Source organism: Canis aureus, chromosome 2 (genome assembly GCF_053574225.1).
Source record: "Canis aureus isolate CA01 chromosome 2, VMU_Caureus_v.1.0, whole genome shotgun sequence".
Classification (NCBI taxonomy): Eukaryota; Metazoa; Chordata; class Mammalia; order Carnivora; family Canidae; genus Canis; species Canis aureus.
The window spans coordinates 42,610,176-42,634,785 of record NC_135612.1 but is presented as its reverse complement, the minus strand read 5'-3'; the positions used below and the strand labels follow the sequence as shown (position 1 = coordinate 42,634,785).

The following is a 24,610-nucleotide window of genomic DNA, read 5'->3' as shown; positions in this document are numbered from 1 at the left end:
GCATTTTGCATTATTTTCTGAATCTTAAAAGAGCTGAGACTTGAGAGAGAAAGGCCAGAGAAAATTAACCAGTAAGCAAGCCCCTAGCCTCTGGCTTCATGCCCCAACCACCACGCATACCTTGCCCCCATAATTAAAGGCTCAGTGGGAACTCACTGTCTATAAATGGGGTTTTGTTTAAGATGCTGCTAAGGGCTGGGGGGGGGGGTGGGTTGGTGAGAGGCTCATGGTTTTGCACAGACAGAGCCTGCCCATACTTCAGCCTCCTCATTTCTGCCCCGTGTTGAAACTTCAGAAGCCTCAGGACTCTAAATAGTTCCCATCTCAAAACAGTCACCAGCTGATTAAAAATAACGGTCCCTTTCCTTTTGGAGAGAGACACTACCTGGATAGATCCTGCTAAAAATCTGGGTAAAATCTAAAGGTCCATGGAACAAAACTACAGGAATACTCTCAGCCCTGCAGATGTGAGGGGATGCTGCTCTCATTTTAGATCACCTGTTTCAAACGAAGCTCTAGGAACAGCATGAGCTCACTTTCTACAAAGACTGCATTTGCATCAACCTGAGACACCCAACAAATGTCTGCACAGGAGTTTATTATGCTGATCAAGGGAAAAGCAAGCACTGTCATCCTTCTTCCAAAAGTAATAACTCAATCAGAAACTTATTCCTGTTCCAAAGTCTTAGCAATCTGAACACCAGAAAGCTACCAGGGCTTGTAAAATAGTCCCAATTATTTTTCTATAGAAATCAAACATACCACCTCTACTAGATTATATTAGATGACAGGTTTTTAAAAATGTTTATCTAGATGGAAAGCGAAGGAAAAAAAAGAAGGAAATAAAGTCATTTCTACTTGCTCCTGTCAGATACGATAATTTGGGAAGGCTTTTTCCCCCCAGCATCCCAATAAATAAATGTGCCATAACCAAACTCGAAAATACAAACTAGAGTGGAATGAGGACTTGCACGGATTACACTAGGAAGGAGCCACAGAGGACCCCCAGACTAGCCCTCTCTCATGTTCCCCACTAGATATTCACCACAATCTCCCTGAAAAGGCCCTGGGTTATTTCACAAAGACTACTAGCCTCCAGTTTATAAAATTTTAATTTAGTATAAATAAGAGAGCTAGTCTTTAATAAATTCTTTTTGCCCTCAGAAAAATACTAAAGATTCCCAAAACCATTCCCAATTTGCTGCCAGCCCCACCCCACCCCTACTACTACCTCGATAAATCTTCCTCTCCCATCTTTTTCTTCAAGCCCACTCCACAGTGTGAAAGTCCTGACCTCAGCCCACCTCCCACAGGTAGTAAAACACTTCGGGTCCTCCAAGTACCTCTTCCATAAAGCTTCCAGGATCTCTCTGGACATTACAATCTCTTCCTCAACTTCCACAGCCCTTCCAGAGCCTGCTCATTCTGTTCTCACTCATAAGAAGGTCATCATCCCAGCAGGTATGCACTCCTTACCTTCTCAACTACACCACAAAGTCTTTTTAGGGCAGGGGCTGCACTTTAGACACCTGTCTACTTCCAGCAGGTCTCTGAATATCCAGACACTCCAACCTCTCTTCAGCTCCTACTAAACCAGATTCTCTCTACCTAGCTCAGCTCAGCCTCCCTTGGGTCCCTGTTATGCCTTCCTCTACCTTGTCTGCTCTGCAGTAAAAGCAACGCTAAATCCTTCTACTCTCTTGCTCACAGCAGCCAAATCCAAATGGTATCATCAGCCCATGCTCTCAGGGCACCCCCATATCAGTGGACCTGGGCCATCACCCCTGCCAGGAGACAGAGCTCCCCTCCATGCCCAGTGTAGCTTCCTGACCAGGCCACCAACCTCCAAGGCCACACTCAGGATGCAAAGCTGGGATCCCTGGGTGGCTACACTGCCTGGGGAGGCATCCTGCCATTTGCACACCTACCTGTGTGTGGAATGAGGACTTGGCAAGGCTGCTGAGCCAACTAAGGAAAGGTGGGAGTGAGTGCCTCCCCACTGCCCTCAGGGAAGTCGAGGTAGAATTCATAGAGCCAAGAAAAGAGGGGTCCCAGAGTTCCTGCTGCTATGATGCTGTCATCACACTCCAACCACACATCTAGCCCTCAAACTCGCTGCCTATCAGCTGCAAAGAATCCACAGAAGCAGCCATGCATACGGGACCCTCAGGACAACCTCCTGAGCCAGACTAGGAAAAGGTGCAAATTCAGAGCCCAAGGCGAAAGAAATTAAAAGAAGGAAAGAAAGAAAGAGGATCAAGAATTTCTCACATTCACAGAATATTCAAAAGATAGTGGGGGTGAAGTTCAGGGCGGAAAGAGGAGGGGAATACTTCATGGGGGCTTATAACCCCTTCATCTGATCACACCCTGGTTGATGGCAAAGGTGGTTCCAGAAGGCACATTAAGTGCTCCTTGCTGGTTCTAGGTCGGTCGTCAGGGAAAAGAGACTAACATGCTCCCGAGGAAGCCCAGCCTGTTGGTAGCAACCAACGGGCTGGGATCCTCACAGGCAGAAGCCTTAAGACTGTCTTTATCCGTCTCTAAACTGCTTGCAGGATTAACAAGAAGGCTTGATCGATACTGATTTTACCATCATGGGAGTGACTCACCATTAAATCCTACCCAGCTTAAAACTCAGCTGTGAACAGAAACAAAACAACATAATAGCAGGGTCTGATTTAAAATAGCAAGTATGACTTGTAAACAGTTAATGCTTATAAACAATGAACAATCACCTCCGCAGCCTTCTGGATTTGCTGAGAAAGGAAGCACCACCAAGTGCTCTGAAGTGGGCTGCAGTCCTCCACAGACCCCACCTCCCACCCCGCCCTACCGCCCCCCAACCCCCGATGCTAGAGTCAGGTTTACAAAACAGACCCTGGGGAAGTAGAGCTGAACGCCTTTGAACTGGATTCCATACATCCAATAGGTGTGTGCTCACCAAGGAACTGAGCTTTCAAACACTCAAAGTTCAGCTGTTCCGGAGTATAATTCTCCTCTATATAGCTACTGCAGAGTTTAAAAGCGGCAACTTCTTTGTCCAAAAGTGGGGGAAATGGGGTCATTTCCTGTGAGATTTCCCAGTAATTGTATTCCTCTCAAGCACTACTCACTTTCAGGAAAGCAACGGGCCACACAGAAGAAGACAAACTATACATTTCAAGCATTTGACCAGAGTATCAGAAGGGTGAATATGCTGAGGGCCATTTTGAAAATGTGTACTTTCAGGTACTGGACTCCACTGAATTTTTTCCGAAATTGATCTGTAAACAACCCTCAAAATGGGCCCAGAATTCGTACACAAACAGTCCTGGTCTTAAGAAGCCTGAACTATTGCTCATTCATCTGCATTTATGCTGAAGCCCTGAACACCGCAAGGGGATTGGAAATAGAAGGTGGGAGCCTTGGTGAGGTGACCAGGCATAGATGAGGTCATAAGGATGGGCCCCAAGGATGGGGTGAGTGTCCTTAGAAGAAGAGGAAGAGACCAGAACGGTCTATCCCCCTCCCCCTCCCCCTCCACATGAGGGTACAACAAAATGGCCATCTGTGAGGAAGTGGGCCCTCGTCAGACACTGGATCTGCCAGTACCCTGCTCCTGGACTTCCTGCCTCCAGAACTGTGAGAAATAAATGTCTGTTGTTTAAGCCATCCATCTACGGTAATTTATTAGAGCAGCCCGAGCTGACACAGGCATCCCCACTCACAGCTCCATGTGAGCTTGTCACCAGCCTGGGGAAAAGGCACACATGCCACCCCCCTCTTGTCAGGGGACCACACTGCCCACTCAGGGAAAGATGGGTCATCAGGCTTCTGAGGCTTCCTTCCGAGATGCAGGGGAAAATGCCAGGCCAACTTCCAGACCCAGATGAGCCATGGCAGTCAGCCTCCTCCCTCCCACAGAGCCCAGAACAAGGGGCTGCTACTCTCAGTGGGGTTGAAGAAAATTCTTGCAGCCAAATGGGCTCAGCTATGTCCCAGTCTCACTGGAATGGAGCAGATCCAGGCCTGAGCCATGATTCCTGGTTAACTAGAGGGTGACAACTCAGTAAAAAGAACCAGACACTCTTGGGGTGAAATAATGGACAAGTAGACATGGCCTTCGACATGCACCACAGGTCCTGTGCTGTACAGCAACATGCCCCCTGGAGCCTCAGTTTCTCCTTATGTAAAGTGAAGACTCTGGCTCTTCTGTTCTTTTGAGATGCTCCCATTTTTTGCCTCCAGAGGTCAATCCCTTTCCTTCTAAGCTCCCTCTGTCATGGGGGAGTCCATGAGCAATTAAAAAAAAAAAAAAATTTGAACTGTCAAAACAAATGAAAAACTTCCAGTGTAATCAGTGAGGGGACCAAATATCTAAACAAATCTCTCTTCTGGAAAAATAAGGAAATGAAAAGCAATTACACATCACATGGCTGATTAGTAATAAATTTCATTTGTGACTAGATGGCATGAAAGTCTGACTCCTGACTTACTTTCCCTGAGAAGAAAACATTATCTGCGATACTCTCTCATTATGGAAAACAAACTCATCTCCAGTGACTCAGCCCAAATCAACGTTTTTTTTGGTGAGGCCTCCCCTGACCTCACATGTCCTCTACTGTGCTCCCATAATACGTGCAAAACCCCCGGCTTGCCTCCTCCCCCATGGCCACCCTGGGCAGGAGTTGGGTCTTCTCAAATCTGTCCCCCACCTCCCCACTGTCTCACATGGTATATGTTCGCAGTTGAATCAATCAAGAAATAAGGTGTTCTTTCTTTTGTAAAATAAAGGCAACACAAAATTTACTATTTTGGCCATTTTTAAGTGCATGATTCAGTGTCCAGAAAGACATTCACACTGTTGCACAATTACCACCACCACCACCACCACCACCACCACCAAACTCTTCATCCTACAAAACTTAAAACTCTAAATCCATTAGAAACTAAGTTCCCCTTTGCCTCTCCCCATGGCCCCTGGCAACTGCCATTCTACTTTGTCTCTACAAATCTGACAACTCTAGGTACCTCATATAAGCGGAATGATACATTATTTGGTTTTTTGTGTCTAGCTTTTTTCACTTAGCCTAATATCCCCAGGGTTCATCCATGTTGTGGCCTGTGTCTGAATCTCCTTGTCAAGGCTGCGTAATATTCCATTGCGTGTATATGTCACATTTTGTTTAACCATTCAACAACTGATGGATGCTCAGGTTGCTTCCACCTTTTGGCCACTGCAAATTTATTATGAGCTGCTGTGAACACGGGTATGCAAAAATCTGTTCAGTTCCAGGCTTTCAATTCTTTGAGGTTTATACAAAAGTAAGATTGCTGGATAAGAATGTAGTTCTACATTTAATTTTTTGAGGAACCACCATACTGTTCTTCCACTGTGACTACAGCATTTACATTCCTAGCAGCAATGCACCAAGGTTCCAATTTCTTTACATCCTTGCCAACACTTGTTATTTTCAATTTTTTTGATAATCACCATCCTAATGGGTGTGAAGTGGCTCTGATTTGCATTTCCCTAATGACGAGTAATGTGAGCATCTTTTCATGTCCTTATAAGAAATACGTTTTAAACCAAAGGAATGAACTCCTCCTCCTCCTCAGAGAGCTTTTTCTCACACAAAAAAAAAAAAAAAAGAAAAGAAAAGCACCATCACTTCCTTTGAGTTTACTAGGTTAAGTGGTTCCAATTCAAAATACATTTCCCTTGGAAACACCACCATAGGGGATGGTCCCCTAGCAAGACCACCCAAGCCCAACTCCTGAAAGAAGACTAAGCCTGAATCCCAATCCTGGGAAGTAAAAACCCTATACAACCCAAGGTTGCAGACCAAGAGGACAGTTCCTCCTCACTGTCCCAGAGGAAGGTTCACCAGCAAACATTTACTAACCAGGTGCCACTTCTTTCCCTTTTTTTTTTTTTTTTTTCCCCAGAGAGCAAGCGAGCATGAATGAGCAGGAGGAGGAACAGAGGGGGAGAGAGAATCTTAAGCAGACTCCACAGCCAGGATAGAGCCCAACACAGGACTCGATCTCGTGGTTCTGAGATCATGCCTGACCTGAAATCAAGAATCAGACATCCAACCAACCGAGCCATACAGGCACCCCACCAGGTGCCATTTCTGCAGCTGGCTTCCCATTGTCTGACTAAAGCCTTCTCTGGCAGTCCCAGGCCCCAGACTCTCGGGACTCCCACATCTGCAAGTAGCCCTCGAACAATAAGGGGCATAGATTCTCAATTTTCCCTACTTCCAAACTGAAATATTTTAATTAGTTTTTCTAGATATATATCGTGCTTTTTGGACCTTATGTCCTAAATTTAGCCTGGGGATAGCACTCTCAGCACCAACTACTCATGTCCTTGACCAGGCAGATCTTGTTCTTCCCTAGAAGGCCACATGATACCTCATCACCTGGCTCTCCCTGAGGGAGGAAGAGTGAAGTACGCTGTTCATACTACCATGTGAATGACTCATCTCTGTCATTTGGCCTGACTTATGGACTTTTGGGGGGGATCCAAATAATCCCTCTCCTGGCAGAGAATGTTTTGTGCCCTTCCACAGAGGCAGAAGGGTATCAGGAGGAAAGAGAAACCCAAAGGAGAGAGGTGCATTTTTATCCCCAGAGACAGAGAGGCTGGACAGAGCACTTCTGAAATGCCTCTAGGTAAAACGAAGCTTGAGAATTTTTTTTTTAAGATTTTATTTGTTTATTCATGAGAGACACAGAAAGAGAAAGAGAAAGAGAGAGTCAGAGACACAGGCAGAGGGAGAAGCAGGCTCCATGCAGGGAGCCCAATGTGGGACTCGATCCCAGGACTCCGGGATCACACCGAGCCAAAGGCAGACTCTCAATTCCTGTGCCACCCAGGGATAAGCTCAAGAATATTAATGTGAAGGTCAAAAAAGACAAATGTGGTAAGAGTGAAACACAGAAATCATACACAACCAGGAAGGCACTGATTTAAATAAACAACCTCTAATGTGTAGATCCTCCAACCTTAAGGACAGTAACAGTCAATCCCTAATGCTCATGGCAGACACTCTGTTCTAAGGGATTTATGAGTATTCATTCATGAACACTTGTAACCATCCCCTGAGAGGAATGTCCTTCATCTCCCATTTTACAGATGACAGAGCTGGGGCAGAGAGAGTAAATCAGGTGTCCCAGGCACAGCACAGCTGTAGACTTCTTGTTTTGAGAGGTCCCAGGCTCTAATTCAAATCTTGAAATGGAACCTAGACCATCAGACACGACTGGGGGGGAAAGCACCTAGCATATGGAAGAAGGTCTACTTTCCAAAAGGAGAAAACACAGACCCTGTTGAGATACTTAGGCTCTACTTACTCAAACAGTATAAGATGATTAAAAATTCAGAATTCACTATCCTGATAGCAGAAGAAATACAGAAATCCCCTAGGGCCACATGATGTCACCTTCCCAGGAAACCTCCTGCATTACTGTGTTTTGTAATGTTATTTGTCTAGTGAAAACAGTTCCAGTCGTAGAACAGGCAGCACGAATCTACTAGCACCAATCGCAGGCTAAGGACTGATGATTGTTTCTCATCAAGAACTATGCCATGTGCCCAGTAGGACTTAAAAATATAAATCAACAGGAGTTAAAAAACACCAGCAGCAAAGCCCAGACCTGGACGCAAAGTTGGCTCCTCTTTCAAACAAATCATTTCTCATTCCTCTCAGCCTGTGCGGTGAGGGTTGGAAATAGCCCTGCAAGGTCTGCCAGCACTGCCAGGGGGGTGGGGGTGGGGAGGTCAGGGGCCCCTCTCTGGCTATCCCAACCACAGGAAGCCAAGGCCAGGTCCAAGTGAGGTCCACCCGATCCAGCTCAGGTGGAAACAAGGGTCATCTTTCACCTGGCCTCCCCTAGAAAGTTAAAAAGCAGGTGCCCTGGTGATTGATTGGAGAGTACTCCCTGGAAAGTTTTCACTTTGAGAGTCAGTCTGGAGGCTGCATTATGACCACAGTTTGTTATTTATTTATAAGACTTTACTTATTCACGAGAGACACACAGAGAGAGGCAGAGACATAGGCAGAAGGAGAAGTAGGCTCCCTGTGGGGGAGCCTGATGCGGGACTTGATCCCAGGACCCCGGGATCACGACCTGAGCCGGTACCTGTTGGGCCCCTGGTCAAGGTAAGGGCTCCTCCACGGGAGTTTTTCTGAAGGCCAGGGCAGCAGTTTCCAAAGGTCTCTGCTGTGTCAACTACCTCATTGGAGACTGATCCTCCTGCGTCTCCGTCATCTACACCTTTCCTGGTACCCCAACCCTGAGCCAGGCAAGAGGCCAGAGCAGCCTCCCCAGCACCCTTCCACCAGGGAGCTCCAGGGTTCAAAGAGCTTCAGAGCTCCCCACTCCCTACCCATTGTTGAGTCCCTTCATGGGTCCACGGTGCTAAGGCCCAGGCCCAGTGAGTACTGCCACCCCCTCAGCCACCCACCAAGGGCCCTGCTCACCTGGAGTGCTACCCCCTGGAATCCTGAGTCAGACTCCCTGATGCTTCTCAAATCCCCCTACAGCTCACACACATCTCTGCAGCCTTAGTCAGTGTCCATTATTAAGCACTGAACACATGTGCCTGGGACCATTCACCAGAATCTGACTCTCCCCAACTGGAGAGTAAGCCTCCTGAGGAGAGCAGGGTGAGAGCAGTACACATGTTTTCCATATGCACTCAGAGGAGCTGAGGCCATCGGAGGTCTTGATGTCAGAAGCTGGGCTTCATAACCTCCCCACCTCCTATCTTGTACCTCTCTTTAAAAAAAAAAAAAAATTATTTGAGAGAAAGAGTCAGAGCACAGGGGGAGGGGGGGGGAACAGAGGAAGAGGGGCAAGCAGACTCTGCTGAACAGGGGAGCCCAACACGGGACTCGATCCCAGGACCCTGGGATCATGACTTGAGCCCAAGTCAAGAGTCGCATGTTTCACTGCCTGAGCCCCCATGTGCGACCAACCCTTAGATGGGATATCACCTTGAATGTTAAGGATCCACAGGAGCCAGCCTGGTTCGGTTAAAGTCAACTTCTCTTGTGGCTCAGAGAGACAGCCTGTTAGTAGTTCCAGAGGCTGAGCTTGAGGCTCAGACTTTATGGGTTTCAAACATTTCATTGTAGGTAAGGGAAAGGAGGTCCACCCTCGAGTGATGATGCCCAATGCTGGGGAGAAAGCTAGAGGCTACAAGCCCTGGAGAGAGGCCAGCAGGACCACCAAGGCATATGGATAAGACCCAGATAAAAACACACCTTTGTTGGATGTGCTCTATCTGCCAGTTCTGCTGGGCATCTCAGGTATGTTATTGCTAATCTCCTATCATCCCAAGTATCCCAAACTGCAGATGGGGACACTGAAGCCTGTAGCTCCTGTGCAGTATGCCTCCCTGCATCAGAGAGAGGGAGGCAGAGAGGTGTTTGAGGAGATGGGGCTTCAAAAGCAGTGCTCCCCACACGCAAACCCCACTGACAGGGGCAGATGAAAGTCAGGTGCTATACTGGCTTGTCCCGGTGAGTCCACATCCACCCTGTTGAACATTCACATGGCAATTTTGTAAGACATTCTTTTACAAGGTACGCTTGAAATTAACATGCCAGGTTCAAATGATTATGTTTACATTTTCTGTAAGAAATATCTCACCTCAAAAAAAAAAAAAAAAAAGAAGAAGAAGAAGAAAAGAAATAACCCGCCTCACCAGTCTCCTTGGGAGCACGAAGCTTTTAAGGATAATTTCTTAGGTGTTAATTAGTTTCAGGAGTCCTCTTCACACCATCCCAGACAAGTCAACTTCCAGAGCCAGGGGTCAGGAAGCTGACTTCACCTTCACTGGTTCCACGATGAGACCAGTCAAAAGCCTTGGCCAGAACCCAAAAGGAAAGGGTGGCACTCAAGGGATGAGGGGCCTTTAGGATTGGCTGCTATCCCTGTCAGGATCCAAGGCAAAAATTCCCTGGCCTCACCAAGAAAACAGTGCAAGAAACAGAAGCACACATATGTTCACAGTATTTCTGCTGGTTCCAAGTAGACCTTCCGAAGAACTCCATCTCTTTCTATCTTGTGTCTTGGGGATCTGAAGGCTGTAAAGGTCATGAGAAATGACCCAGGCCTGCCCTGTGATTTTTGGAGAGTGAGACCAAGCAGTCAGCAGCTGCAGAGGAGGTGGCATCCACCTGGCCCCAAGACTCCACCCAGGTCCTCAGCATCAGGCCACACCTGTACCACACAGCATAGCACAGCCTGGCTGCCTGTGTCCAGTCAGGCATCCGGCATCACCACAGTTTACAAGTGGCCCACTACCAACAACTGGTGGTAATGAAGGACTCACAAAATCCTATCTGTAGGGAACTTACAGAACATGGTCTCCCTTCACAGAGATGGGGCAGCCTTGACACAGGGCTGGACTCACAAATAGCCTTTCCAGGAGTTTTAAGATTTTTGTTCACCTCCAATGTGCAAAAAGCCTGATGAAAGAATGATTTTAAAGATAATTTTATTGCATTCAACTTCTACATAGTAGTAACTAGCATGATAAAATGTTTCTGCTGGCAGGAGCTATAATGAAAAGATGATGATGAATTTGTTGTACGAGTGCTTCAAAGTGAATTGGAGGGGGAAGGGGGAGGGGATTTATCCCCCAAAGAAGTCTTCTGTTTGAGGTCTTCCTATGTACCAGACACCAGGCCATGTGCTGGGAATTCAGAGATGACCAAGGTACCATTCCCCTCCCCAAACACTGGGAGAAACAATATAGGGGAAATATACCAATAGAGCTACAGAGTGTCACCAGGCCACCCTGCATGCAGAATCAGGGCTATCAGGGTGAAATAGTAGCTAATGCTCAAAGAAGCTTTCCAGAGGGCAAACTGGTAACAGAGTTGTTTTAAGCAGAGGGGCTTCCACCAGCCAAGGCAGAGACTTGAATGAGTACAGCCTGTTTGAGACAGAGCTGAAGGAGTCGTTCAAAACATCTGAGATGATGATACACTGCAGTCCTCTCTTGGCCAAAGAAATGATTTCCAAATTAAAAATAATAAAAAGCAATCATGGGGAAACTAGAAACTTTCGAGATGTAAAGAAGAATAATCACCTATACACTAAGTGTTGTCTCCGCTAAGGAAGTGAGAAAGTGAGTTCTCAAAATACCAAAAAGCATTAAACCAAACACAGAAAAATACTTAACAAAATGCATATGATGTAAAGACCTGACACCAGTAACCGAAGTGTCTGTTCTCCATTAGGAATTCTGACTGGTGAACATTTTTTTAATAAATATAAATTTAAAAGCTTTTATTTATTTGAGAGAAAGGGAGAACAAGTAGGGGGGAGTGGCAGAGGGAGAAGGAGAAGCAGGCTCCCCACTGAGTAGGGAGTCCAATGCAGGGCTTGAACCCAGGACTCTGGTATCATGACCTGAGCCTAAGGCAGACGCTTAACAGACTGAGCCACCCAGGCACCCCACTGGTGAATATCTTAACTACATTAAAATTGCCCAAGGCAACATCTGCAAGAATGATAATTAAAGTTTTACCACATATTTCAGTAGAGCAATAGGAAGTAAATCTTGCTTTGTTTTTCAAAATGAATTAGTAAGGTTTTTTAATATCTCTAATCTCAAAAGAAATGTTTTAGAACTTTTTATTTCTTTATTTGGGATTTTTTTAAAAAAAGATTTTATTTATTGATTTGAAATAAAGAGAGAGAAAGCATGGGGGGGGGCAAAGGGAGAGGGGGAAGCAGGCTCCCCACCATGCAGGAAGCCTGACACCAGTCTTGATCTCAGGACCCCAGGATCATGACACTTCACTAAGTGAGCCACCCAGCCTCCTCAGAACTTTTTATTTATTAAAGTCCTGTAAAATCATCTTAAATTCTGAATTGTGAAAGGTACACTAGATATAACTCTGCCAAAGTTGTTTACATCACTTAGGAAGACCCTAATTGTAGCTAATTCTTATATAGCAATCTTAATCCAAAGCCATATCCCAATGGTTTCTACAGATGCCTGCAGTCCCCACATTTTCCTGGAACTGGTTCCCAGGAACCAAGCCAGAATGCAAAATCTACAGCACCGGGAAGTGTGTGGGGGTGAAGCCGGGAAGGAGGAGGAGATTGCTATCTTCATCCATCGGCACCAGCTCCGTTAAATAAGTCACCAAAGAGGCTGAATTTCTTTTCTGGCCACTAGGTGTCGCCTACGCATTAGTGAGGTGGGCAAAGCACACTGGCCACTTCAAAGGTGCTGGCAGAAACGGACAACTGAAGAATTAGGGGAGAAAGCAAAATAAAGAGATCTCTGAACTGGAAGGTGAACTACAGCGGTTTACCACTATCAGCTGAAAAAAGGCAAAGTCCTACTACTGAGCTTTAACGAGTAAAATGCATCTTGTTAAGCACTTTAGCAAAATTAAGTGTTTGTTTTTTTTTTTAAGATTCTATTTATTTATTCATGAGAGACACAGAGACATAGGCAGAGGGAGAAGCAGGTTCCATGCAGGGACCCCGATACGGGATTCGATCCCGGGACTCCAGGATCACGCCCTGGGCCGAAGGCAGACGCTAAACCGCTGAGCCACCCAGGGATCCCCAAAATTAAGTTTTATTGTAGAACATTTATTAAGCACCTACTATATGTCAGGCTTTATATCCATCACATGTAAATGACAAGGGCAGTCAAATATCTAGCGTGTCCTATATTTCTAGCACTATCCAAAGAACACCTACCTCTGTTCAAGAACGTCACATCCATAAGAGTAGTAGTAACAAGCTGAATTCTGAGCGGCTTAGTATATGTCAGCCTCTGTTCTAAGCACTTGGCATATGTATTAATTCACTTAATTTTTATAAAGGATGTATTAAGTAGGTCCTACTAAAATCATAGTTTCACAGACAAGGAAGCTGAGGCACAGGAAGATTAAGCAATTTGCCTGAGAGCTTAGTGACCAAGGACCTGAGATTCAAACAAGCTCTTCGGTTCCACTGCTCTCTACAGCTTCATAAAATGACAACAGCTCAGGTACAAGACAAAACAAATCACCACTGTTAACTAGCACAGTAGCGGTTACAAACTCATATGGGAGTCAGGGGGAAGTTAGGTCTATAGAAGTTAGAGTAATCTGAAAAGCTTCATGAAAGAAGAGGAATCTGAGTCAGAAATGAAAGGGTGTCATCTCAAATCTATCAAAACCACAGAACAAGGGAAATGAATTTCCTGACTTAGCATTCCACCTTTAGATAGCTACCATCTGTGGGGCACCTGGGGGAGTTCAGTGGGTTAAGTGTCTGCCTTTGACTCAGGCTTTGACTCAGGTCGTGATCCAGGGGTCCTGGGATGAGCCCTGCATCAGGCTCCCTGCTCAGCAGGGAGTCTGCTTCTCCCTCTCCCTCTGCCCCTCCCCCCTGCTTATGCATGCTCTCTCTCTTTGGCTCTCACTTTCTCAAATAAATTAAAATAAAAATGTTTAGATAGCTACCATCCTGTCCCTATTTTATAGATCTGAAACCTAGAGATTTTAAAAATAAAACTACATCCCCCCAATTTTTCTGATTCTAGTTTTCCAAATATGTTAGAAAGTGTTTTTATGTTGTTGTTTAATGAGAAAAGGAGAAAATTTCCCAGCTATTTTAAATGTCTACATTTCTGTTGAGACTCAAAAAAATAACTTGTTCACAGCCAAAGACCTAATTGGCAGCAAAGGAGAAACCAGAACCAGGTGACTTTGCTGTGCCCTAGAGTAGCACTTGCTACTATTTGGTATGAGGGTAGCAGAGCAGCAAAAAGGAAAAACATTCCAGACGATGAACGCAGCAGGAACAAAACCATGGAGACAGGGATGGCATGGCTTATTTACCGCAGAGCTCAAGCATGGGTGCTGTGGAGTGCTGGGAATTAACACAGGATCCCTACTGCAAAGTCATACTAAGGATTTATCACAGCCCATACCGAGGAGCCTTGGACTCACTTATTGGACCACAATGCAGCACTACAAAAGGCACACTATGAGAATTTGAAGCTGGATGATCTAGCAAACCAGAGAGAGGGCACAGGAGTCAAAGTGGTGGCTCAAAGGCCAGCTGAGCATCTCTCTAGAGAGAGGATGCAGGCCTGGCCTGGACTAGGGTGGAGCCAGAATCAGGAGCAAATCTGAATGATTTCAAGGGACTCAGTGAGGTAGAAAGGAAACATTCAATTAACCAGTCTCCCCAGAAAAGAAGGAGTTGAAGAACTAAAATTTAACTAAAAACTCCATCCTGATCCAATACTCGTTGCTGGAAATATTATTGAGGTACATGTTAGAAAGAAAAATCCAAATATATCTCCCAACCATTTAAAGCGATGATATCAAAATAATTTCCTGTAACCAAACTATACCATGTTGCGACCTAACATATGCCGTGAACTCATTATCCACAGAAATCAGACAACAGAACTAAGGAAAGCTGAACAGCAGATCTTCCTCTGTCACTGGTCTCTTTGTTCATTTGTTTTCATGGCAATCTGTGCTTCTCTTTCAAATTCTGAGTCTGTGAGCTTGTGTATTATCCCACAATTATGAGACCCCGGAAAAGAAGATGGAGAGAATAAATTCAGGACAACGCAGATAAATCTGAGCCCACATCTGATGAAGATTTTACAATTTAAATAAAGCTAATGACTTAGAAAACTGTTTGCCACCTGATACAGCCAGATGGATCATGGACCTCACACCTTGGCTTTCTCTATGCTTCCAACTTTTTCCCGGGAAGTTATTAAATGTCACTCAGATACTTCAAATTTGGGGAAGCCTGTTATGCATAAATTCATCTCTCCCTAATTAGCGTCAGACTTCTGTTCCTTAACTATTAACTAAAACTATTAACTAAAGTTTTCCTAACACAAATTGGTGCTGTCTTATTTACTTTGTCAAATTTTTTAAAGATTTTATTTATTTGAGAGAGAGCACAAGCAGGGGAGCAGCAGGCTGAGGAAGAGGGAAAAGTAAGCTTCCCACTGAGCAGGAAGCCTGGTGTGGGACTCGATCCCAGGACCCTGAGATCATGACCTGAGCCAAAGACAGACACTTAACTGACTGAGCCACCCAAGCACCCCTCAAGTATATATTTCCAATGACCAATTTTATAGAAACAAACCACCCACTAACTATATTTTACAGGAGAGGATAAGCTGAAAGTAGGCATCCAAAATATCTCAGGAAAATTTAAAAGTTTTGCTCTATAAAACATTTATGCGTTAAGGCTGTCAAAATATATTTGTTCTCCCATGTCAAGAGTAATTTAAACAGCAGTATGCATACACCTGAATTACCAAACTGACAAATAATCCCAAAGCTAGTTTAAGGAAAGCTAGTGCCAGGTTAAAAAGAAAGTAGCCATACAAAAATATACAAGACAGAAACAATGAACTCATTTAAAACTGTCAGAATTTGAATGAATGGATGGAAAACACAATTTTGAACAAACAGCATTTTTATGATATAATTATTACTGAAGCAGATGTCTGTCTTGTTAAGAGGTCTAAGACAGTGAGGAGTGAGATAAAAGAATAAAGTTTCAGCTCCCCCCACCCCACCAAGAACCTTCTGGACCAGGAATAGTATACTTCTGAAGTCTTTAAATATAAATGCTTTTTAAAAAGAAATCCAGACTATTATAATGTAAGCAATTTAAGGCAGGCATAGCTCTCTCTTGGCAGCATTTGGTGGCACCAGTCATATGCACCCCCATGTGGATAAGCCACCAACTACTTCAGATAAGAAAGTATGAGCTGCAAGACCATCAGCCATCATATATGAGCAAAGTCACTCAACTCCATGGACGCATTCCCAGCAACTTATAAAGTAAGCCATCACCAGCACTAACCAAGGAGAGGATAAATATGAGAGTAAAGTCAGCCCCCCCTATCCCTACTTAACTTTTCTCAGTCACAAATAACAGTAACAATACACTGTAAAAGTCACTGCAATGCTAGGCATTCACCCCTCATCATAAAAGAAACTACTTGCTGTTGTGTTCTGGTAAAATCTGAATAGCAATCTCTAAGTTTAAAAAGTCTTGTAGCCAGGGCACAAAAAAAAGAAAGAAAAATGACAGCCTTGCTTGCTAGTTTGTTTCCTTAATGTTCTAAGTAAACATAGCAAGTGATTACTATGGTTTGATTTATACCTTTAAAAACGTACATAAAATATTTTATGCTATTGGAATGAATTTTTAAACATAAAGACCTGAGTCCAGTAAGTGTTCAATGTGCATTTACTGAGAAAGCCATAGGAGGGGAAAAATAAAACTATTTCTCAATTCAAGTAAAGAAATATTTAAGATTTTGAAATGGATCCACTTCAGAAGCCATATAAAGTTGGCAATAACTGAAAAAAAAGTAGGAAAATCTTTAAGACTGATATCTGAGGCTTTGCGACATGAGTAAAACTGATGCTTTCAAAGTGGAAAACAATCTAGTCTTCAAAAGTTCAGAAGTCTCAAAATCAAAGGAATTGTTACTACTTCAGTCAAAAAAGGCCACCACAATTTAACAAAAGAAACAAACTTCACCATGCCAAGAGAATATGCATTTATTGCGGTAACAACCTGACTTGTTTTTCAAGATCCTGTGTTTACTGATCATTTTATACACATACCCCTTTTCAGAACAAATCAGTTTTTACTGATCCTTGGAGGTGGGAGAGGGAAGTGTAACACATATCTCCCAGTTTTAACCTTTCCAAATACTGAAAATCAGTTATGTTCCCCAAATGTCAACAAGTCTCAGTGTGCACAAACATCAGGACTGTTGCATGTACTGCCCCCTCATCACCTTAAGTTAACAGGAAAACCTTCTCTTGATAATCTGATGCCAAACACCGTTTTCAAGGACAGGTCAGAATGCTTCATTCATTATTCACTTTGTTGTCTTTAGAGTGTTCAGAATTTTCCTTCAGAAAATTTCTCAGAGAAATTGAGAAACTATACCTCAATCACATGTGCAACCATTATATATTTAGTACAGTTGAGAGGAGTGCATCTCTTGGACTCAGATAGCACCTGTCCTAGGTTGGCTAAGAAAAGCTGCTCAAAGCAAGTTGGCTGGCAGGCAAAGATACCTGTTCGTATGATTTTTAAATGAGTTTTGAAAACAAATTGAAATAAACCACAACCCAGAGAGAAACATGGCTTCTATTTTTTACGATTAAAGAAAGATTTCAAGGTTTAGTTTCCTCAATCTTCTTCTTACCCCTTCACACCTTTAAAAACCGCGAGCTCTTTTAAATATGAAGCCTTACAATTAAGAAATTTCCTAATAATTTCCAGAAAGCTAAGCAATGTGTAAATCCAGAACAGTTTTGAAATAAGTTCCATCTTCCTTACAACTCAAAACATGCCATGCAACATTCATGTACACACCTGTAACTCCTCAAATTTTGGCAAAAGGTAACTGCAACACTCACACTTTTAATCACAATTGTCATAACCAAGGTTCTAAAAAAGCAGTGAGCCTGTGCAAAGATGGGTAAATGTGTCCTATGCGTGACACTGCAGTAGAAGGTAATATGTTAAGGTGGCAAAAATGGTACAACACAGACCTTTTTAAAAAGATTTTTAACTAATTTGAAAGAGACAGCATGAGTGAGAGGGAGGAACAAAGGAAGAGGGAGAAGCACACTCCCCACTGAGCAGAGAGCCCAATGAGGGGCTCCATCCCAGGACCCAGAGATTATGACCTGAGCCTAAGGCAGATGCTCAGCCTCAACTGAATGAGCCACCCTGATGCCCCTACAAAACAGACCTTTAAAGAAGACTCAGCAACACTGGTTTACTTCACATCTTAGGTCTATAGAAATGTTCTTAAAGGGCCTTTAAAATGCTGTTTGCTGTCAGTTTGAAAAGTGCCTATCCTGTGCTGAGTCTAAAAAAGATGAATTTCTAAGCAACTTTATTTCATGCAGGAGTTTATAAAATGCCCCAAGGACAAAAGCAAAGTCCTCTCTCTTTTTTAGTTTCTGCATTGCCTAGCATTGGGTCCAGCTTTCATACAGAAGGTGCCTAATAAGTGCTAGCTGGATTCAGTTGCTTCTTATAGCACATTCTCACAAAACAAATGAAACCAGATTTAAAAGGAAGCTACAATCCCTTAGGGGCTCCCCTTGGCAAAACTCTAAGGCAACAAGTGAAAATGATACAGTTGATTTTCATTATGGCCCTGATCTTGCAACAATAAGGACAGGAAACATTTTTATTAGTAAACAAAGCCTTAGACAAAGACCAAAAACAAATGTAAACAACAATTATTCTCTACAGCTTTTCCGATTAAAAGGCCAAGGTAAACCTGGAAAAAGGCATTACAGTTTACAAGCAAAATTGCCTTTGCTGTATTTTTAAATCTTTTGTTCAAGAAATTTTAAATTCAAAAAAGAAAAAAATGCCTCTATGCCTGCAACCACTGCTATCTCTCATAAAGACTGTTTCCTGCTCAAATTCTGGAGCCCTTTTAAAAAAAATAAAATAAGCAAAAACCCCACCACATTCATCTTCGGTCTTTACTACCAGAGTAGTTAACATGGGATGTCAGAAAAAGAAAGTAGAAATTCTTTATCATCTTAAAACAGTACATTATTTCTTTGTTGGAAAACATATGTAAGAAAACTGGAAGTACAAAAAAAAGCCATCCAGACTCGGCTCCTAAACTTTAATCCTGGAAGGACCAACTTTGTTTCAGATGCAGTGAAGGATTTTACTGTCACAAATCTGACTTTCACTAGCATTTGTGTTTCTTTAATCCAACCCCCTAATCCTTAGCTTGAGCTATGTGGAACCAAGATTTCTTTTCCCCGTCCACTTCTCCGGAGACTAAAAAAAGATCTGAATCTTTTCAGATCCCTGGTGCTGATACAGCATCAGCCGTTGGTCTGTTGCACTGCTATAGAGCAAGGATCTGAAAAACTCCATAAATTTAAAAAAAAAAAAAAACAGACACCAACTTGCTGGAAAATTTTACTTCATAATTTAATCTAATCTCTATGTTCAAAGGAACAGAATGCATTCTTGTCGACCTTCGCAAAGCTCTTACAGAAAAACACAATAGGTTTATTGGAATATAATCTGCATGCCATACAAGTCACTAATTTAAAGTGTACAATTCAACGGGTTTTAGTACATTTGGAGTTGTACAACCATCACCACGATCTAATTTTAGAACATTTTCATCACCCCCAAAAGAAACCCCATACCCGTTAACAGTCATTCCCTGTCCCTCCACACACAGACAGACAGACAGACACACACACACACACACACACACGTGTGCGCGCCCCAACCACTAATCTACTTTCAGTATCTACGTATTTGCTCATTCTGGGCTTCATATAAATGGAATCATACAATATGTGGTCTTTGTGACTGACTTCTTTCAGCACCTTAAGGGTTCTTTCAATCAACCTTAGCATATTTCTTATGGTTGGATTTTTCTAATCTTTCTGACATATCAAACATCTAACCTTTTAAACTTCAAATCCTGACCCACACCCTATCCCTTAGAGAGTCTATACTATAATTTGCTATTTAGGTTCTTTCCAAACTTCTTATTCTGGGCTCTTCCTCCGGTAATAAAACACCAACTTCTTTAAGCACTAACCTTTCACATACCTTTATTTCTCTGACAATAGGATGTAACTGTGCCGGGGGCAGAAAGATGACTCAATCCTCTTAATGAGATGGCCACAATATTATTTGAAGTGCATGTGGATTTAAAAAAAAGAAGAAGAAAGAGAAGCCATCGGATGATCTGGCTATCACTTATAACTTCCAAGACTCCCTTATTTACATGCTGTTCACATTAAGTTGATCCAAAACAAGCATGTCTGCATGACTTCACCTGCCTCAAAAACTTCTAAATCTTCTAAGTTAAAGATTTAAAAGAAAATCACCCTACTACTGTAGGTTTCAGTGTTCAAAGAGTAAACACTGATCCTTAAATATGCCAACACAAAAAAAATAATAAATATGCCAACGCAGTAAGAACCAACATCATCCCAATTTTTATCACTGTACTAGACAGCCTGAAGAATACCTTTCTCTGATTGGATTCAGTAGTTTATTTCCATCAGCTAAGTCTTCCAGCACCTTTCTGACTGAAAAGTGAACACAGGCTAACACTGAGCTTATCATTTTCTCTTGAAAACTCCAAAACCATGAGAAGGAGCAGACGCTGAGTGAGGACTTGGACAAACCAAATCAGGACTCCGGGTGCCTTCTGGCCATCCATCGGGTTTTCAGGAACCAACAACTTTCAGGGGATCCTTGAGAAAAACTCTGGTCTCTCAGTGTCATGAAAAATGCCTCTTCTCCCCCTATTTTCTTCAGAAGGAGTCGGCTTTTCACAAAGAGTATTTTTCATGAAAATCGCTCCAAACAAGAAGACATCCTATTTTAAAATGCCCGACTCCTTCCTCGAGAAGCAGGGCCATCCCTGGTGTCGTGAATTTCGGAACTTACTAACATTAAAAAAAACTAGAGACATCACGCGTTTCAGTAGCATGCCATAAAAAGAATGGATTGGCTCTCCTGTGGCTTCTCAACTGTAGTTAGCTTTTAGAGGCTAGAAACCCTCTCCTGTCCCCCCAAACACCATCTGTAATCCTTAGAAGGGAGCCGAAAGCCTTTCGTCCAATCCAGGGAGCCGAAAGTTTAGAAAACAAAGAGCAGGAGAGCTCAGATTTGGGGAAGGTCCGGCCTCAATCTGAGGCTTACTCCATGTAGTAAACACTAATTCTTTAAAAGAAATCTCCTCTTACTCCATCATGGACTCATTTCTTACAAAACACTTAAAGAAGGGACTGTTTACACAAACAGCCCTTCCGAATCGCGCCCCACCCCCCCCCCCGCCGCCGCCTCCCGATTCCCCCCCTCACTCTTCGAGGCTCAGTCGTGATTTTTTTTCAAAGCTAATTGGCACCACCTGCATACCCTCGGCAAACATTACTCACCAACACACCCTCACCGTTCCCAGCCCCGGTTCTCCGACTGCATGTAAAGTTTAATCGTGCTCAAATTACCCTACCACCGCCAATAGGTCAGTAAAGCACGCTTCAGGCTTTTCGGAGTCCGGAGCCCCCTCCCGTCTCCTCCCTGCACTCACCGTGGGGCCCTAAGTCCTCCCTCGCTCGCTCGCACTTCCCTACCCCTGTCCCACGCTCCCAAAGCAAAAGCTATCAGATTGCAAGTGATAGCGCGTGTGGAGCGACACTGCTTATTAACTTCGTACAAAGGAAGTGCGGGGCGGGGGAGGTAGTGCCGCACAACTCCGGCCACGAACCCAGAACAAAACCCCGTCGCGTCCCCCGCCCGCCCCCGCCGCCCCCGCGGCTCCGCGCACCACACCCCGCGCCCAGGGCCGGGCGCCCAGGTGTGCCCGAGCGGCCCCGCGTCCGAGCACGTGGGTGCGGACGCACGGCGGCTCCGACCGCACACCCAGCCCCGCCGGGACCCAGGAGAGGCGTCCGCCGCCGGGGAGCCCCCGGGCTGCGCAGAGTCCCAGGACCCTGTGGACGCGCTCCCCGGGAAGGCCTGGACGATGCAGACCCCCGACCTTGCAGGGGAGGAGGGGGTTCCCAAGCGGGAGGCCTGCCCCCAACCCCGCGGCCGCACGCACCGAGCAGCTGGGGAACGCGCCGACGAGCGGACCAAAGTGACGGGAAGGGCGGGCCAGGAACCCACACCGCCCGAGGGGCAGAGCGCGCCGGCTGCGAGAGCCGCGCCGGGAGGCTGGAAACGTGTCCCGGGGCTGCGGGGCCTCTCCCGGAGCGCCGCCGCCCCCCGCCCCCGGCCCCCGGCCCCCGCCCCGCAGCCCGGCCCCCGCCGCGCGGGACCTGTCACCGCCGTCTGCGCGCCGCGCGGGGCCGGGTGGGGGGTGTGCGCGGCGGGGCCCGGGCCGGCGCGAACTTCCCCGACGGAGTCCCGGCGCGGGCTGGGCCGCGGGGCAACGAGCGCCGCCCGAGACCGACACCCGAGACCGACACCCGAGACCGAGACCCGCGGCCCGCGAGGCGGCCCTTCCCGCGCGAGGGCGCGCCGAGCCCCGCACACCCCCGGGCCCGACAGCTGCGACCGCGGCAACTCGGGTTTCGCAAACAGGGCGCAGCCCCTCGGAGGGAAAGTTCCCGCAGTGGCCGCGGGCGGCGGGCACATACTCACTTTCTCCACTCGTCGGCCAGAGCGACAGCGCGGCGGAGAGAAACACGAGCCCCCACAGCGAGGTCGGGGACCCTCCTCCGGAGCCAGACTTCATTCCTTTTATTTGGGACGAAATTCCCCTCTCTCAAAAAAAAATTTTTTTTTCTTTTAAAAAAAAAAAGAAAAAGGAAAAGGAAAAAGAAACAAAAAAAAAAAAACGGGAAAGAAAAAGTCTCCAACTCAGTCTTCGCCCCCCCCCCCCCAAAACGGGCGAAGGAAACAATACTCGGCAGGCGGCGCCGGCCGGGGACCCTCCGGGCGCGGGGCGGGCGGGCGGCGGCCGGGGCGGCCCCTCAGCGCCGGCAGCCTCGGCCCAGGGCTCGGCGGAGTCGGGAACCCGAGGCGCTCCGGGGCGGGCTGTCGGCGTCGTCGGCCTCCATTTTCAAACCCAGAGAGGCAGGAGGGGGGGAAACTGCACGGAAAGGGGGCAAAGCCCAAATTCGTCTCGGCGGAGAAAAACAAACCCGACCCCAGGCGGAGGGGTGGCCGTCCGACAGCCGAGCCTCCGCGGCGGGAGGGCGCGACGCAGTTGGCGAGACCGCCCCGAAGTCCGGGTCGCGGGCGAGGCCGGCCGGGGGCAGAAATGCGGAGTAAAAATGAATGAGCGGCTCCCCCTCCTCCTCCGCTCGCCGCCGCCTCCTCCCTCAGCGCCGCCGCCGCCGCCGCCGCCGCCGCCGCCGCCGCCGCGAGCTCCTTCCCAAATCCAGAACACACACAAAGCGGCGGGCCGGCCGCGCCGCGCTCAGCACTCCCGCCGCGCCGCCCGGGCTCCGCGCCGGCCCCCGCCCGGCCCCCGCCCGGCCCCCGCCGGCCCCCGCCGCCGCCCGCCGCCGCCCGCCCGGCCCCCGCTGCCGCCGGCTCCGCGCGCGGGGGCTCCGGCTCGCTGAAGGTCAAAGCCGAGGCGCGCCACGCGCCGTGCAGCTCCCCTCGCGCGGGAGGGGCGTGGAGGGCCCGGGCCCGGGAGCGGGGCCGAGGGTCTGCAAGCGCTGGGCACGGGCGCGCCGGGGGCAGGCGAGCTGGCGGCGTCCCTCTCGCTCGCTCGCCTCTCTCGAGTTCGCCTGGTGCGCTCGCTCCTCCTCGGGTTTTTTCTTTTTTTTTTCTTTTTTTTTTTTTTTTTTTTTTTTTTCCGCTCAGCGGAGTTAATGCTGGTAAACAAGAGCCTCAGCCTCGCCGCGCCGCTGCCGCCGCCGCCGCCGCCGCTGCCACACACTGGGGGCTCGCGCGCGCGAACTCTCGGGGCCGCGCACACGCTCTCGCGCGCACTTCGGAGCGGCCACAGCCGCAGCCGCGGCGCGCCCAGGGCCCGGCCCAGGCCGGCGCGCGCCAAGAGCCGGAGCCCGGGATTCCCGGGACGTGCGGAGCGGAGCCCGGGCGTGGGGTGCGAGGCTGCGAGGCGCCGCCCCCGCCCCCCGCCCCCCGCCCGCGCCCGCGCCCGCGCCCGCGCCGGCACCCGCGCGCGCGCGCCCACACGCTCTCGCCCCCACCCGCACTGCGCCGGCCACCCTGCACGCGCCCTCCCCTCCCGCAAGACTCCAAAAACAATGCCCCCGGCGCCGGCCCGGGCTCGGCGGAGGGGCAGGCTGGGGAGCAGAGGAGGAGGGGAGGGGAGGGGGCCGGAGGGGGCCGGAGGGGGCCGGAGGGGGCGGGGTGAGCGGGCCGTGCGGGGCCGGAGGGGTTCATTGACAACAACAGCGCGGCTGAAAAGCGCGTTTCCCGGGTTCTTGAAAAGCTTCATTGTTTCTTGCAGCTGTTGCAAAAAAAAATAAATAAGTGCGTGCATGCGGCATTTTTTTCGCGGCGTGCTGGAAAGCCCGAATGTGGCGGGAGGGGCACACCTGGGAGAAAGGGGACCCCCGAGCTACTAGAGCAGGCACTTTCACGCCAGGCGGGGACGGCCGCGGCCTCCCGACCGGGGAGCTCGGAGTTCTGAGGCTTGCGGGGAGCTGAAGGAAGGGCGCGGCCCGCGTGGCTTGGCCCAGGGGCGCCAGGGGAGACAGCCCGCCGTCCGCCGCGGGCCCCGAGCGGGGGAAGGGGGGCCCAGACAGGCTGCCCCGCGTGCCCAGGGCGCGTCCCCGCGGCGGCCGCCAGGGGGCGCGGCAGGCGCCGGGGAGGGCCGGCCGGCGGAGAGTCGCCTCCCTTCGGGAGAGGAAATGTGGGGGCCCGGACAGGGGGCTGGCGGGGCTGGGTCGCGCTGGCCGGGCCTCCAGGACCCGCAGCCCGCCCCGGGCGCCCCTCGCGGCCGCACGCGGCTCCGGGCTCCTCCACGTGGGCGGCTGCGGGGAGCGACCGAGGCGCGTGCACCGCGCGGGCCTGCGGGGCCCCGGGGTGGGGGCGGGGGGCGTGTCCGAGGGGCCCCCGAGGGGCGGGGCGGGGGGGGCCGGGGCCG

At 47.9% G+C, this 24,610-nt stretch overlaps 1 protein-coding gene across 1 annotated transcript in view; it reads right to left on the bottom strand.

Annotated features, from left to right (window-relative positions):
• IGF1R (insulin like growth factor 1 receptor) overlaps positions 1 to 22,871 on the bottom strand; it is a 303,627-nt gene extending 280,756 nt beyond the window's left edge. The window contains exon 1 of the mRNA XM_077870111.1: positions 22,186 to 22,871. Coding sequence (XP_077726237.1) covers positions 22,186 to 22,279 — 94 coding nt within the window. The 5' untranslated portion in view covers positions 22,280 to 22,871. The remainder of the gene's footprint in view (positions 1 to 22,185) is intronic.
• Positions 22,872 to 24,610: the final 1,739 nt, after the last annotated feature.